Below are 18,189 nucleotides of genomic sequence, written 5' to 3'. Positions count from 1 at the left end.
TTTTAAAATTGAGGTTGTACATTGTAAAAATTATGAACAAACCAACTCCAATTCTTAAGCAGTACGATCTTGTTTATATACAATTTCAATTATTGCATTAAAATAACAGCATGTTTTCTAATATCACAGCTTTTAAACGGCAGTATGAACACAACTAGAAATCAAAAATTGTTCCTAAAGGGATTTCTGAAGGTAGTCATGTAGCACATTACCATTAAAGAAGCCGATCAAAGATATAATTGAAAACCAACACCACATGCAGTCGCATACCAACACCTTACTTTTATTTTAAACCATGTTAAAGCTTAAACTCATTTTACCTCATACTGACAACCTGATCTGGTTTGTGTATAATGAGAAAGGAATTGTTCTCTCTCAGGCCTTAGTACATCTAATTTAACATAGCATTCTGGTATAATTAGACCATATTGTAATTCGAATTTCCTCTTTATCACCTCATCATTGTCAGAGCTTTCAGTGGTCATACTAGTTATATTAGTACCTGTACTAGCTTTAGTACTAGCCTATTAAACAAACAAAACAAAAAACTTGTAGTCATAATGTCATGTATCGCAACTGTCAGGTAACCAGAAAAGTTCGTGCATGCTTAAATGGTTTAAAAATTGTCACAATTAAATTATTTTAGAAATATTTTATTTAGGAAAATAGTCTCCATCGGCATCTTATAACCCTTCTCCCAACAAGTTCCTAGCCTATAAAACCTTGTTCCCAGGAATTAAAAAATAAATTTAGCTTATTATCCAGGTGTTGGCGATTATCAAACTCACGATTGTGCATATGATAGTCCATTGCTAAGAAAAAGTGATAGTTAGATGGGGCCAGCCCAGGAGAGTACAGAGGGTGTGGTAGGATTTCCCAACCAAGCTACCTTGGTCGTTCTGGCTGCAGGAGGTCTTCCATTGAGGTGAAAAATTATAGTATATAATTATATAAATTAATTAGATAGCTTCATTCAGTTCGCCGTCATTCAAGACAGGTATACCAAACTGTGGTACATCTTCAATCCCCTTATTCCCAGAAGAAAACTATTTGAACCACTTTTGGGCAGTGCGCTGCCTTGGCCGCCTTAATACCGAGCTTAAATTAATACAGTAAGTATGCATGAATTATCACGTTTTGAAGCCATGACAATGAAAATATTATACAATTTACAGTGAACTGTTCAAGACTTTTTTCTTTATGAATTGACTTTATCCTCTTGGTATTACATGTTGGAAACATCTAATCATCCTTAAACAGAAATGTTGATTAATAGTATTAAAACAATAACAACTGGAAACACAAACTTTTCTGGTTACTTGGTATGTTTTTAAAGATTAGAAATGTTGAATTTTGAAAATAAAGATGGTGATTTTGAATTATAACTTTTTTTGCAAAAGAATTTAAAAAATACCACATAAATTGATTTTGGATAACAGTGCGCAGTAAATATTTCGAACCAATTTTTTTATTCGGCAGTCTTGACGCAAAACTACAGAGACTAATAATTTAATATTAAATATGTTTAGCATAGCTGATAGCAAATCCAACGTTCAGACAAAAAACATAATTCATAAAGGATTCACATTAACATTTTATACGAACCATTAGCATATTAAAATTTAACAACACATTCTAGGAGCACGAAATTTCGTTGTACGGGAGGAGAAAAATTGAAAAACATTGGTGCACAGAGTGTATTATTTAAATAATACAATAACCATGCTGAGTTTATAATATAATGTAATACTGAATTGGTTATTACTTACAGATTGATATTGCTTGTCACAAGAGACATTAGAAACAGAAGGATACTCGGGAGTGTCGAATATTTTTTCATCACAGAAAGAATCCTGCAATAAACACATTCTGATTATTTTGTGCTTTTGTCTATACAATGTAATACAAAGCATTGTAAAAATATGAATTCTTTATTGTGAGTGCTTATCTGACTCCCTTATACAAATTATCAGAGCTGGGACTTTAGACATAAAGTACACAGGAAACAAAATAAACATTGTACAACTATTTTAATTAAATTTATAATACAATACTTTATGTAATTTTTTGTTTGACACCACTATTGTGTTTAATAGTGCCTATTTAGTAAAGCCAGAAACTAACAACTATAAAATAAAGAGAAACCTCAACAAGGCTTTAACTTGGAGAGATAATAGCATCCTAATAGGAACACACAGCTCGGGATATTTGAATTTAAACAAAATTTCTGGACAGACCTAAGTACCAAAAAAGAACGGGAAAGACCTCTCCATTGAAAACAGGACCATCTGCTGGTGCACTGATATAATTAGATTGCAAGAATGTACGGGGGGCAGGGGTGTTTGGTACTGGAACCAAATACACAGAACCCATGGGAAAATATACCGATATCTTCCAGGTGAAATCTATCCAAATGAGAGATGTACTCAGTTCAATTTGAACATAGGGTACAAAAATAAGAATATAGCTATAATGTATGATAGCCAGGCAGCCACCAAAGCACTAAGCTCAAACGTAAGTAAAAGACCAGATTCCTGTGCAATTGCGTCATTTTATTGTTCACTCCGATTGCAATGAAACCAAGTCAGAAATTCAAATCATGGAAAGGAAGTACTTTTTAACACTATTCTTATTTTGCATGAAATTGCATGTTTTTACGGTAAACTGCACAAAATTGTTTTTTTTCTTTTTTTATATTTATTATTTTTTATACATAAAAACAGTGTGAAAATACATCATTTTTGTGGGATGGTGAAAATACATCATTTATGTGGTATTACAATATTTAGAAAATGAATTGAGGGTAAAATCTTTACTATATTGTTATTTCTCAAAGTTTTCAACTTTCAATTCTTAAAATCTTCCAAGAATTTTTTTTATATTCAACATCTGCCAATCTGCTCTGTTCCATCACGTGCATATTTCTCAGTTTTCATATCTAATCTTTCTTCGGCTTCGGAGCAAAGCAGAACCACCCAAAAAATAAAGCATGTTAAAGTTTGTAGTACCAAATATGCAAAGTGGTGGCTACAGAAAAACCCGGAACCAAAAATTGATGGCCAAATTTTTTTAACCATCCTCAATCAAGGGTCTAAATTGTAATTCTGCGTGCAAGGTAGGTCGTCAATGATAGAACCAGTTTTCGATGACTACAAAACTTTATGAAAACAAATAAAAATTAATTTTAGTAAGAAAAAGAGAACAAAATGTATTTCAAATTTATATTAAATTTCACAATATTAATTTTTTAATCTAGTATATTTTTAAAGTTAATTGTATATTTGTGCATATTGGGTTTAAAAATTGATATAATCAATTGACTATAAAATAACAATGAATCATAAGTAATGTTTAAGACATAATTAATTTTATTAGGTAAATAAAATTTTTACTATGTTAAATGGGAATTTTATATTTATTACACTATTTTTTGCACGATTTTGAGATTTTTCCACGTTTCGAGTTTTTTACCCAGCAGGTTTTGAAGGTTTACTGCAAGAAAATTCGGTCTTTATTCATTAGCTTGAAGATTGTACTGAATTGCAAAACTAAATTAAATAAATTGGTATGCAAAATAAAACTCTGCTGGGTTCCAGGACATGTACGAGAAGAGAGATGACACCTTTGCAAGGAAAGGGGGCTGCTATACCACTGTTCTGAGCCCTTCACAGACAAAATGACAGGATGAAACTGAAGAAAAGTGGAATTCAATCGTTAGACACAAACGTCCAAGAACCTTTTAGCATGTTTTGAAAGGAAAAATGCAGCAGAGTGCATCAAAGGAAGCAGGAAAAAACTTTGAATCCTACTAGGATTCTTCACACTGTGCCGACTAATTGGGCATTTGAAGTACTATATTATAATGTCAATTAATTCAAATTTTGCACACTAATTCTATTTTTTACCCTATACAGAGATGTACTCAGTTAAATTTGAACAAATGATACAAAAACAAGAATATAATTATCATGTCAGATAGCCAGGTAGCAATAAAAGCACTATGCTCAAACATCCTTAATGTGAAGATGGTGCTGAATTGCAAAATAAACTTTAAAAATTAGGTATACAAAATAAATCCACTCTCTGCTGAGTTCTAGGGCAGGTAGGAGTAGAGGGAAACAAGAGAGATGACGCCCTTGCAAGGAAGAGGTTGCTATACCACTGGTAGGTCCCCCTTCTTAGACAAAAAGGCAAAATGAAAGTGGTAATAGTGGTATTCACTCATTGGAAACAAACAATACCTCCTAGCCCATTTTGGAATGAAATAAGTAACACACTGACAGGATTCTTAACAGGACACTGCAGACTAAATGCGCATTTGAAGAAAATACGGCACGTGCAGATTCTGTAAGGAAGCAGACGAGACACCAACCTGCTAACAGACTGGTGCTACACTTATCCAAAGGAGGAAGTGTTTTGGGATGTACAACATAACAGTATGCTATAGATACGTAAATGGTGATATAACAGCTCTCAAAAGGCACAGTATATTACTCACCCGTAATATTACATCTTTATCTAGTAGAAACTTTATGCAAATTTTTGTTTTACATCTCTATTGTGTTTAATAGTGCCTATTTACTAAAGCTAGAAACTAACAACGGAATGAAAATTTTAAAAAAATCTTATACTTCTGTACATTTCTCACCTTAGAAGCCATAATTTTGATTTGATTATATTGTGGCCTCCTTTTCTTACCAAATGTATAACATTTGGCCCATTTTCTTCTCTTTTTTTTCAGCTGTGGTGCAAATGTGGACTTCCTTTCAGCTGCTAAAGTTTTGGAATTGTTGCTAAATACTTTGGTTTGCACTATTCGCTGTAAATAAAAGAATAAAAATAAATATAAATTCCAATTAGAAAATCAACTTCAGCCAATGCAGCATAAAAACTTGTTAATAATTATTTTTTTACATTTAACAGTACACAATGTTCCACTTAACAACTAGCAACAAAATTTAATTACAATTAGTACTAGACATAACAAATATTTTCTTTCCTTGAAAGTATGGCAAACAGTAAACACAGTTTGATGTTGTAATTTGTTTAATACAATACTTAAGAAAATGTTAAATAATTTATCAATCCATCACCATATATAGAAAACATCGTTTATAAAGAGTGAATAATATTGTTTAAATGAAAAGAATTGAATTGAAATGCAGTAATGTTTTCACGTGTTGCTTCTATGTATTTAATTGTTAATCTTTGATTTTTGATTAAAATAATTATTAAATGAATGATTTTTATAAGTCCTTTGTGAACTTTCCTGAAAACATTTGATGCCAATGAAGGGAAGGAGAGGAAAAGTGTCATTCTTGCATAAATAACAAGATAAAGAAACCTATTGTTCTCGATAAACTTACTGATAACAATAAACGACAAATTGGTGATGATTTATTAAAACTGAGTAGAAATAAAGTTAGACAGAATTACAAATGTACAACTTATTGTGCACTAATTTTTCATCTCAACTTTCTTTGCATAAAATTAGTATGCTACTTAAATTTAAACCATAGAATCAATGTTTTAGTCTTAAATAGAAAGTAGATAGACTTAATTTCTTCCTCTGCTTTATGACTGCCTGTTTTATATTGCTGATCTTCTACAACTTAATGCTAATGTTTTTTAAGAGAATATAAAAAATAATTTTTCTAATAAAATCTTGTAAGCATTTATCAAAGATTACTAAACCATAACTGGGATCATTTATTTATCTTATGTTAATTTTGCCCTTTTCTTTTAATTTAATTATAAACTGGTTGAATTGGTTGATCACTTTAGTTACCATCAAATTATTAATACTACTTTCATTTTTATGTAAAGATTTTTTAACTTACTAATAAAGAACATTGAATCACTGCTTACACATGATGCTCTGTTTAAAATAATAGGTACATAGTAACATATACAATACATGTAATTTAATAAATACATTCGTACAAATAGGTATAATGGCAATTATAAAATAAATACCCTTATCTCCTCTGAGGCTAATCTTTTCAGCGAAACAAAGCATGGAGGAATATTAAATAATTTTGTTGCAATAAATTCTGGAGACATTCGTTCGATAGCCACAAAACAATTAGCCATGTGAAATAAATCACTCTCAGAAAAATTATTGCTACACATTATTATTGAGATTTGGTTCAGCAGAGTTAATCTTTACACCTATAAAATAATAATAAAAGTTATTATTTTAAACAAGAAATAAAATCAAGTCATATTCAATTTAATGTATAATGATCCTCATATAAAGGGTCTATAAAATGGAAATGAATTTTATAATCCCTAATATTCTGAAGAAAGCTAGGACACATAAAAGTACGATGAATAACAAATTGAACTAGGATGAGCATTTTAATTAATTTATTGCAAAAAGTAAGGATTTGGTTGGTATAATGCATAAAAAATTTGGAATCGAATCCATAATAATCCCTAAATTAATAACTAGGATGAATAAAATTTTAAGTGAAACAAAGAAATTCAACGTGTGTTTATGTGCATGTGTCCGGAATATAGAAAAAAAATTGCTTAATGTGCCCCCCATTTAACTGAACAGTGTTATTCCTTGATTCCATACAAAGAGCATGTAGGAATGCCACCCAATATGAAAATTGTGACCAAGTATGGCAGCGAATATTTGGGTTGCCTGTTTCGATTCTTAGAGGGAATAGGGCTGCTTTACTGTATATAGTATTGATATATTGTTTTACGTTCCCTTTTGTTAATATTTAGAGTGAATGTATTTATTAGATTGAATGCATAGTGTGAGAGTGCTGCTAGTGGTGTATTGAGTATTATATTGGCTCTCAATGAAATTAGTTATGTAAAATGATGATGGAGAATCAAGCAAGTACTCCACCACCCAACTGGAATGAATGGTTTGCAAATAGGAAAGAAAGTATTTAATAATGAATGAGAGTTTGTGAGCCAAACATCGGTGGCAAAACAAAGTCTAACCTTGAGCTGCCAAAACCGAAAAGAAGGCTGCTAGAAGTCAAAAGCTCAATTCTGCACATAAATGTATATAAACATGAAAGGTAAATAATAATAAGAAATGCTTTTCTTACAAATGAATTGTGATACATTATAGTTTTTAATAGTTTAAATAGTTTGTGTTCAGTCCCAAATTAAATTGTATTGGCAGCAATCCATTTATCCTGGCTGATTGTCTTTGGGAAGAAAAAGGTTGTTTTTAAGTCTGCCTTAGTTAATTTGGAAGGTGTGTGTTTTGACTGTAGGATGTATGGTCCGCGATCGGTACATTTTGATCAGATAAGTTTTAAGATTTGGCCATTGCCTGTTTTGCAGGAAGGTAGCAAAATTCTGAAACACACCTGACCGACACATAAAGTGAGAATGAATGATCATGGAAAATCGAACTGCGAATAAATGACCACACTGACCAACAAAATGGACCATTTCATTTTATATACATATTCACTATAATTTGATCCTTACTGATCATCTTAGTCTGCTTATCCTCGTTGGATTGGTCTGTCACATACTGAAGATGATGAAATGTCAAAGCATATCTCTGACAGACTAACCCAGAGAGGATAACAGAAATCTGTCCGTTTCAATCAGATAAGTTTTAAGATTTGGCTGTCTTCAGCCTGCCTAGGCTCACAGACACAATCGATGGAAGGTATCAAAATGCTGAAATGCACCTGACTGACATATAAAGTGAGAATGAATGATCATGGAAAATCAAGCTGCGAATAAATGACCACATTGACCAACAAAATGGGGTAAATTTGGACGCATGCCTGGAGCTCATCTGAAGCAATTGTAGGATGAGGTTTAGAGGAAAGCAAAGCTCAGGCAAAGGATGCAAGGAGGGTAGAGGGTATAGTTAAGATTAAGTATAAGCTGTTTGAAAGAATGCACTTTAGTTTGTATAGGAATCCTTCTGCTACACGTCAAATTCTTGTGGCACATCAAGAAATGTCCCCATAATGTATTCTTTATGGTTACACTCAAAGGATGAGAATACCACTTGCTGAGTGTGGTGTTTGATAGCAACAACCAAATTGATAGGCTGGGAAATTAAGTGTCCGGATTAATCTTTTTAGGAGGATTTTCTCGGATATTGTTGAGAAGGGAGTAAGCTAATTGGATGGTAGAAAGATGTATTACGGGTGGGATTGCCCCATTTAGGAAAAAAGATGATGTTTGAGTACTTCCAGAATAAAGGGGAAGTGTTTAGTGACGGGGTCTACATCAATGAAAACGTTATCTTACTTTTTCTGGCTAATCAACATTCTTCTGGTAAATCATCAGCAATGAAATCAACAAAAAATAAATACTAAATTATTCATGCTTTTATCACTGTAAGATTGCTGAGTTGATTGATGAAGTCATGTTGAGAGATAACAATCTGCAAATTCATTAAATTCCATATTTAGACTATTTTTGTCAATTAATTCGAATTTTGTACAGTAATTTTGTTTTTTAGTCTATGCAGTTGAGAGATGTACTCAGTTAAATTTGAACAAAGGGTACAAAAACATATATTTATCACGTCAGATAGCCAGGCAGCCATCAAAGCATTATGCTCAAACATCATTAGTGTGAAGAGGTGCTGAAGTGCAAAACTAAATTAAATAAATTAGTATACAAAATAAATTCACTCTCTGCTAAGTCCCAGAACATGTAGGAGTAGAGGGAATCGAGAGAGATGACGCCCTTGCAAGGAAGGGATTGTTATACCACTGATAAGTCCCCCTTCTTAAACAAAAAGACAAAATGATAATGGAAACAGTGGGAATCACTCATAGGACACAAACAATACACTCTCCTAGCCCTTTTTGGAAGGAAAGAAGCAACAACACTTTGAATCCTAACAGGATTCTTAACAGGATACTGCAGACTTGAAGAAGATTGGTATAATCTAATATGGCACATGCAGATTCTGCAAGAATGTAAATGAGATACCAACATTCCTACTAAAAAACTGTGGAGCTACATTTGCCCACAGGAGGAAGTGTTTTGGGATGTACAATGTAACTGTAGAAAAAAATTCAACGACTGAAACCGGCCAAATTTCTTGAGGAACTAGGACTTACCGGTCTAATGTAGGTACAGAATAGGAGATACAATAGATCTCAAAGGTTGCAGTATATTACCCACCCGGAATATTACATCTATATCTCTACAGTTAAATAAGCTTGGTACTAGGATGTCCGATTCAGCTCATAAAATGTGCCCTGCAATTGGTGATAAAACAATTAGTGAGCACACTGCCCAAAAGTGGTTCGAAAAGTTTACTTTTGGGAATAAGGGGATTGAGAAAGAACCACAGTCTGATAGAGTTGTCTTGAATGTTGATGAATTGAAGGAAACTATCAACTTGATTGGAGTCAAACATTTCAGGAGCTTGCCAGAGAGGTCATCGTAAGCGATGATACCATTCGCTCTAGCTTACATCGGCTTGGGAATATGTAGAACCTTAGCAAAGGTGTTCTTCATAAATTGACCGACGATCAAAGGCTTCAGCGTCTAAACATTTCCCTTTCATTGCTTTCATGTCACAATGTAGACTTTTTAACAGGATAATCAACTGAAATGAAAAATGGATCCTTTATAGTAACACCAGAAAGTCGTCATCAAATAACCTTGTCCACTGATGCGGAAAAAAAAAATATTTTGCCATTGTTGCTTTCACAGTAGAGACATTTTTGAGCGGATTGTAACATACAACAAAAAACGGATCCTGTATCACCAGGAGGTCATACCATTGGCTGCTACCAAATTACCCTATCCCATTGACATTTCACGAATAAAAGACGATGCTTTGTGTTTGGTGCAGTACGGCATTGTGCACTATTGACTCTTGCCACGTGGCCAGATCATCACAGCAGAAATCTACTCAAACCAACTGCAATGAGTATCTTTTGCCCTGCTACAGAAAATGTTTGTTCTCGTGAACAGAAAAGGTACTTTTTCACCAGAACAACGCAAGACCTCATACTGCCAGAATGACAAAGGCGGTGAAGCACGGTTTGGAAGCCCTACCGCAACCTCCGTAATGTCCAGACCTGGCCCCATCTGACCATCATCTTTCCTAAAGGACAATTAGGAGCAATTGGGAGTTTGAATTGACAACAGCTTGAAAATGAGCTGGATTTAGTGTTTAACTATTGGGAACAAAACTTTTATAAGAAGGGCGTAACTGGGCTAGAAACTTGTAGGGAGAAGGTTGGACAGTCTGATGGAGACTATTTCCCTGAATTAAATATTTTTAAAATAATTTTAATTATGGCAATTATGACCTGGACGAACTTTTCTGGTTATCTGGATAAGGATTGGTATAAGGATGTAAATGTGCAAATTCGTTAATACTAAAAAGTAGTGTTTTTTTTTATATTAGGGCTCTGTTATAAAAATTGGTGGCGTTGGTTGGTACAGTGGATCAATTGAATTGAACTGATCCAGACGGGCGTAGTCATTAGGGTTAGGTTTCTCAGTCACTCACTGAAGATGGCGTGAAGACGAAACGTGCATAAGTGTCAACATGCGCCATGAAGGAAAGACAAAACCCAATAAAGAAATCAGTGACGATAATGGACTCCCTATGTTAATTTTTTTTTTCTTTTTTCCGATATATCCTTTTAACAAAAAAAGGTTCTCTTTGTCGTTGAATGTTATCAAGCCTGGCGTCAAAACCAAAACAATGGCCTGCAGAGGGGGAAATTTTAAAATTATTAATCACAACCCGGGTGTTCTGTCTCGTTGTTTAAAAGAAAAAAATTGAATTTTTTTTTCTTTTTTTTAAGTTTGTCTCACGACATGCGCAGTGAAAGAGTTTCGAAATGGGATTAACGAGCTGTTAGCGAGCGGGAAATGTGACAACTTCAACTGTCAAAACAATAAACAGATGAACAGGAGACTGAAGACGTCAGACACCAGAAATACACTGCGCCTCCTTACAAAAAATATGGGGAAAACGACCGAAAATCGAATTGTGAATTTTTTCACCTCCGTTTTTCGTTTCGTTGAAAAATTGAATTTTTTTGACAAAACCGGGGCTTTTTTACACTTTAAAATCGAATGGATCCCATTCGTAAGACAGTCGCTGTAAGGAACATTGAAGTATAAACATAAACAAACGATGAGTGTTTAGACGGGATAAAAGTTAAGCGTTAATCATACTGCGATGAAGCATAAACACAAACGTGTCCCGTTTTTTGTTAATTTATCAAAAAAAAAGTTGATCTAAGGGAAAGGAATTAAAAAGTCCTAAAACTCTCTTTTCTCACATAAGAAATAACAACAAAATGTAGATTAAGGATTAAAAATTAAAACAAAAACAATCTGACAAACTGTTTCGCTTTCAAACAGAACTATATGTTTTAATAACAAACATAATAAAACAGTCTGTAAACTTTTATAAAGTTCAACCCGGAAACACTTTTTTTTTAAGAAGCCCCAATTAACTACAAAGTTCAAGAAAACAGAAAAACAGTTGTAAAATACTGTCCCTAAATCTCTAAAAAGTCTTTAAAAAGGTCAAATTTGTTTATGCTTTGTCAGAGAGTACTTAAAAATGTAGATTTTAGAAGTCTTAACTTAAATGAGAATTTTAAAAGCTCACCTCGCTTCGGACCAACGTTGATATTAGGTACACGCCTTTTTTCCTAAGGTTCTCGCCCCATAAGCAAAAAATACGACCATTTCCGATCACATCAATCTACGTCTGTTTGGAGTTCATACATAGATTGTTTAGGTCAGGAGAGGTTTGTTCCTAAAGTTTAGGTTTTGCAACAAAACAATAACCGGCGTACAAGCAGGTCGCGTTCGTCATAGTAACGTCGATCGGGGACGAAACGTGCCGCCTAGTACGTCATTTTATGTCATTTGGTGAACTGGTTAAAAAAATGATTTTATGATTAAAATGATTGATGACTGAGAAAAATTTTTAGAAAAAAAAGTTCAGACAAAACTATTATCAATTCGATACATATCGAAAAACATTTTATTCGATAGTTAATATGAAAATTTTAAAAAACTACAACATGTTTACAAAGATTCAAAATTGACAAGCTATAAAAAAAAGACATCTATGTACAAAAACATATACGTATAACGCAAGAATATTCAACTATGGAAATTTAACTAAAGGGGGAAATAAAAAATCTTTGTTGCCAAGTTGTAAGGATATTGAGTCCAAAACCTCATGGAATAATACAGCAGGTATGAGACACACGAATAGATTCATCGAAGGACCATCTGCAAAACTTACAAAAGAATTACAGGAAGGCAAACAGAACCTGAGTCCTGCTCTGGTTGGACTGCTGACAGGGCACTGCCACTTAAGAAGGCACATGCACCAGATAGGAGCACAGACAAAAGAAACACTGTGCAGATACTGCCAGGAAGAGGAGGAGACCGCAGAACATATTCTATCTTTTTGTGAAGGTCTATGTAAGTGCAGGTTCTTGCAACTAGGACAAGAAAAACCACAAGCAAGATCCTACACTAAGGAGCTGCTGGCAAAGCTGTGGAGGTTGATTAATAACCTGAGGCTGGAATTATAAAAGACAGGGGAGCACAATAGATCTTTTATATCACACTATTTATAATTGTCGAGAACATTTAAGAATAAATTAAGTTTGACTAGTTATACAAGACCAAATCTTTTCTAAATTCGAACCTACTTCTAATAATTTATTTAAAAAATAAAAAAAAAGATTGTGTACAACTTTCATGTTACTAACAGCGTTTTATAATAATAGTAAACATAAATAAAATATGAAACCGATTTTCACTATCATTTCAGCATCTAAACACTGAAAAATTATATCTCTCGCCCAAAATGCATCAGCAATTTCACTACTACTATTAATAACTGTCTAATAAAATATAATATAGTTTGTGGGGTTTTTATAAAAAAAATTTTCCATGTTTTTTTTGTTTTTTTGTAATTTTCTGCTTTGTTTTTAAATTGTTTGGATGTTTGGGGAATTTACATCCATTAACTGCATCTACAATTTTAAAAGACAAGTATAATAAAGGATATTATTATTTTACATTTTATTATAAAGGTTAGCTTTTTTTTACATTCAATTATATAATACAGTTTCTTTTGAAAGATATATGACAAATTTGCATCTGTAATTTACATTTATTTATATAACGTTTTGTATCCTTTTTAAGCAATATTTAAAAAAGGAAAGTTTATTTGCCGACAAGCCACTCGGCTAAGAAAAGAAGAAAAAATACAATGAAAAAAAAAATTTAAAAAATCAGGTAAACATTATAATAAAATGTTGTAAAATGTAAAAATAAAGAAGAAAATAAAATAAAAAAATGGAAAAAGATTTTTATAAATATAAAAAAGACAAGTTAAAAAAATCCTTAAGAAGGCACATGCACCGGATAGGAGTGCAGGCATAAGAAACCCTGTGCAGATACTGGGAAGAGGAGGAGACCGCAGAACATATTCTACATTTCTGTGAAGGTCTATGAAGGTGCAGGTTCTTGCAACTAGGACAAGAAAAACCACAAGCAAGATCCTACACTAAGGAGCTCCTGGCAAAGCTGTGGTGGCTGATTAATAACTTGAAGCTGGCCAGTGAGTTATAAATAACAGGGGAGCCCAATAGATCTATTCACGTCGAGGTGCAGTAGGTATTGTGGCCGCCTATTTTATCCCTACCCCCTTTCCCAATGTAAGGAGATGATAAGTACTCAAACAGACTGGATTTAAAGGTGGAAAGGGATGTTAGTGGATAAAGTGACAATGGAAATTCCATTGGTTGGGTGCGGTAGACAGATTGAAGATGGAACAAGGAAAAAGTTTAGAGGTAAAAGGTTCGAATACTGGCAAACAAGGGGGTTGGTTCTAACCCTAATAATTTTCCAAACTCAGGTCCTTGCAATACAACTCTATTCACAGAAATTAAAGAAAAGTATGAAAGACACACAAATGTACATATTATCAGAGAGTGAGGCAGCCACAAAGGCAAAAATGCGTTTGCTATCAAGTTTCAACTCCAATCTTGTCTGGGAGTGACTAAATTGCCTAATGGGTCTAGGAAAACACTACAAGACTACCTTACAGTGTGTACCGGGACTTGAAGGTACAGAAGGAAATGAACAGAATGATTGACTAACCAAAAAAGGAGCAGCCGTCTTACCCATGGGGCGAGAACCCAACTGGGCGCCGGAGGGTCAGATTTATAAATCTCTCAAAAAGTTAGCTGGAGGAACTTCTCTCTCTCGCTCACTCTCTCTCTCAGCAGGTAGCTTTGAGAAAAATTATAGGCCTCTATACCAACCACTAAGAGGGCATATCTAGCACCTAAAGAAAATGGGCATGGCAGAGAAAGAAACTTGCCAACTCTGTGAAGAGGAACCAGAGACTTCGGCACATATCCTTTGTGAATGTGAAGCATTAGCCCAGTTATGGTACAGCCACCTCGGTACGGCAATTCTCACACCAAAAGAGGTGTACAAAGAGGCACTGAGGAAAGTGCTAAGTTTTATAAAAGAAAGTGCACTTTCCTATAATTTATACGGGTTCCACAATATATGTCGCAATGGAGGAAAAGATTTTTATAATTTTTATTCAACCTCCCAAAAACTTAAATAAAATAAAATAAAAAGGTGGATGCACGGATGAGGAAGGAACAACTGAACACTGCACCTCATTGTTTGTTTTGGAAAGAAAGAGACAATAGAATGCATCAAAGGAAGCAGGAAAAATCTCCAAACATGAATCCTAAAGTGGCTCTATGGACTTAATGTAATTTGGAGAAGATTGGTACAACACGGTACGTGCAGATTCTGTGAAGAAATGGAGGAGACACGAATGCACCTACTAAAAACGTGCTACACTGGCTTTCATGTGCTATAGGTAGAGAGAGAACAGGGGATACAATACCTCTCAAAGAGTGCATTATACCATACACCCAAACTTTTACATCCTACATCATGTTTAAGCTTAGCTTCAAGCTTCCAAGTGAGTCCCTCGTGCACAACACATCCATAACAAAGAGAGTGAGAATAATGTAGGAAAAATGTAGGAAACTAGTAGTTTACAACTGGTGGGCCAGTTTTACAATGGTAAATATTTAATCACAGTCTGCACATTGGTGGAAATTTTATTAGAATAACGGATTGTGTGGAAAAGCCAGGTTGAAAGCGAGATTGGAGCTGAGCAAGGTGATTTGAGTATGTGCAAAACTAGATAAGTCAAAAGAGACAACTTTTTAGGTTTTCGATTTCAATATAACCTTTGGTAAAATTAACTTTAGTTGTCCTAGTGAAGATATTTTTTGCTTTTCAATGCTTTCTCGATAATCTAAATCTAAATCTCGAAAAATCACTTCAGTACTGATTAATTATACTTTTTATTTATTTTATTTATATTCAAGGGTTTTGGTTGAGATAAAATAAAAAGTATAATCAATTAAAATAATTAATACAGTTAATTATGACTACTAAACATAAATGGATTATTATGTATATAAAATATTAAATCTATATACTGTCAATTTTTCTTTAAAAAAAAACAACAGTTTTTTAAATATTTTTTTACTTTAATATTTTATTCCTTTCTTCTTCCTCAGTTTTTCGCTCATTTTTAAGCAGTAGGCATATTATACAAACCCAAGAAAAAATATAGGCTTAAGTGACATTTTTTTAGTAGTGAAGGAAAGTGAGGAATTCGGTGAACAAAAGAAATTCCCAAAAATTTGTATAGTCTAAGCTGGTCTTGGGCTTTCTTATGACACTCACTCCCTCACTTATTACCCATCTCTCACTCACTAACTCACTCTCTCTCTCTCTCTCTCTCTCTCTCTCAATTCTTAAAAAAAAAATTGGGAATTGAGATTCAAAATAAGCTAACTTGGCATAATCAAGTTTCCAATACAAGCAAAATAAATTCTGGCCTATATAATATTAAAAAATAGTTAAAATTCAAAACATTTAAAAATAAAAAATAATTATTTAGGATGTTGCCTACTCCTCTCCTTAATTACTGTTTACTTGTAATGTCTGATATTCATGACCAACTATTGAATAAGCTACAAATAGTTGTCAATAAATGTATATGTTATGTTCTTGACCTAGCGTACGATTCAAGAATGGAAGATAACTTTGTTAAGTTGAGAATTTTACAAATAAATGGTTTCCAAGAAAACTTACATTTAACTATTTTCAATAAGGTGTTAGCACCAACTCAACTCATATATCTGTACAAAAAAAATTAATGAGAAATATTGTAATTCCAAAATGCAGAACAAAATAAAATACAAAAGCTCTTTTTTTATAAAAACTTCTGAGACATTTAATAAATTGCTAAAAGAAATTAATTTACATAAAAAAATTAATACATACAAAGTAAACCTCAAATATAGTTACTTCAACTGTTATGATAAGTGAAATATATGTACTTATTTCACTTACAATTAGTCTTGTTCATAACTTTTTTTTACAGCATTCTCTCCATTAATTTTAATTGTACTTATTTGCTCTCAAATATTTTTTATTTTTTTAATTATTATGTTAGTACACATTCCGATTGTAAAAATAATGTTCGTTATTTTGTTTTATGAGCTTATTTGTTTGTTTTTGTTTAACATTTAGTTTTCTGGTTTATTATTTCTTTCTCAGAAAAGTTCTTAATGATAATAATAATAAGTTTTTGCATTTTAGTTGTATAATTATCATACAATGTAAGTTATGTAGATAAAGATTGACCTATATAAAACTATCACCCACCAATGTGCCATGTATAAATAACACATACCATTTTTGTCTTTATTGTACATTTTGTTTTATTTCTTATATGAGGGTGAATATTAAAATAAAAGAAAAAAAAGAGCTTTCAAGTAGAATTAAGTTCAGATCGGAGAGAGAGAGCATTGTCCAATATTCACGGATTTTCACCGCATGTAGACCACCTTTTTTAGGAAGAAAGGAACACTTTACCTGTCAATAATAAATTCAATAAAACCATCAATAACAATTCATTGCATTAAAATTATTTGAAATAAATAATTATTGATGGATTTTACTGAACCTAGGTCTTTTTTAGACAGTAACCGCTTCCAAACCCTGTACAAAACATTGCGATGACAACTTTTCTATTAGTACCGCTAATGAATATTTATAATATTAAAATTATATGTAATTAAAATAAATAAGTTTGTCGAATTTTTAACAAGCATACCTAAGGACAGCAACAGATCTTTAGTAAACCCCACTACTAAACTATACACGAGTCTAATAGGGCAACTCGCATAATCAATTGCATTAAATTTTATTATTAACTATTAATGGAATTATAATTTTTGTTAAACTAAGGGAAAAATTAATAGCTCTAAAAAATGCTTTGTAAATGAGAAACCTGAAAAGATTGAAATCCAATTTATAAACGTGCTTTGGGCCAAAACTGACTTAATAACATTTTTATTTTAATTAATTTTACATCGAACTAACAACACCATAAATTTTATAGAATTATTTGTTAACTTTTTACTGTACTTTAAACCACTATATTGGACTGTTTTTACGTTTTAACCCTACCCTGTACACAAAGTATATATACAACTAAAAATAATTTTACGTCACACTATTTATAATTGTCGAGAACATTTAAGAATAAATTAAGTTTGACTAGTTATACAAGACCAAATCTTTTCTAAATTCGAACCTACTTCTAATAATTTATTTAAAAAAAACTATTAATAATTATCTAATAAAATATAAGATAGTTTGTGGGGTTTTTATTTAAAAAAAAAACTTTTCCATGTGGTTTATTTTTGTAATTTTCTGCTTTATTTTTAAATTTTTTGGGCGTCGGGAATTTAAACCCATCATCAGCATCTACATTTTTAAAAGACATAAGTTTAATAAAGGATATTAATATTTTACATTTTATTATAAAGCTGTTTTTTTTGTTTTTTTTTTTTTTTACTTTCCATTATATAATACAGTTTTCTTTTAAAAGATATATGACAAATTTGCATCTGTAATTTATGTTTAGTTATATAAACATTTGTATTCTTTTTAAGCAATATTTAAAAGAAGAACGTTAACCGCACGTCCAAGATGGAAGAGATACAATGAAAATTTTTTAAAAAATATTAAAAGAAAAGTAAACATTATAAAATCCATTATATTTAGCGGTCTGATTGACCAAATTACTTCTTTCAATTAATTAATCTTTTTATG

General features: G+C 32.4%; 1 protein-coding gene across 10 annotated transcripts in view; it reads right to left on the bottom strand.

The window, feature by feature from the left end:
• The window catches only part of LOC106670702 (lysine-specific demethylase 3B-like), a 49,292-nt gene that overhangs the window by 28,854 nt on the left and 2,249 nt on the right, over nt 1–18,189 (bottom strand). For 8 of the 10 annotated variants that reach the window (XM_014401250.2, XM_014401254.2, XM_014401255.2 and 5 more), the window contains exons 1-5: nt 11,600–11,767; nt 5,977–6,171; nt 4,649–4,819; nt 1,770–1,853; nt 321–524 (exon numbers count right to left, since the gene is read on the bottom strand). In XM_014401250.2, coding sequence (XP_014256736.1) covers nt 321–524; nt 1,770–1,853; nt 4,649–4,819; nt 5,977–6,132 — 615 coding nt within the window. In that variant the 5' untranslated portion in view covers nt 6,133–6,171; nt 11,600–11,767. Of the gene's footprint in view, nt 1–320; nt 525–1,769; nt 1,854–4,648; nt 4,820–5,976; nt 6,172–11,599; nt 11,768–18,189 lie in introns of those variants that run through there. The other 2 variants (XM_024226066.1, XM_014401256.2) reach the window with 2 other exon arrangements.

Source organism: Cimex lectularius, unplaced genomic scaffold (genome assembly GCF_000648675.2).
Source record: "Cimex lectularius strain Harlan isolate CLEC.00 unplaced genomic scaffold, Clec_2.1 scaffold107, whole genome shotgun sequence".
Classification (NCBI taxonomy): Eukaryota; Metazoa; Arthropoda; class Insecta; order Hemiptera; family Cimicidae; genus Cimex; species Cimex lectularius.
Note: the sequence above shows the minus strand (reverse complement) of the source record. Positions and strands in the feature narration are given on the sequence as shown.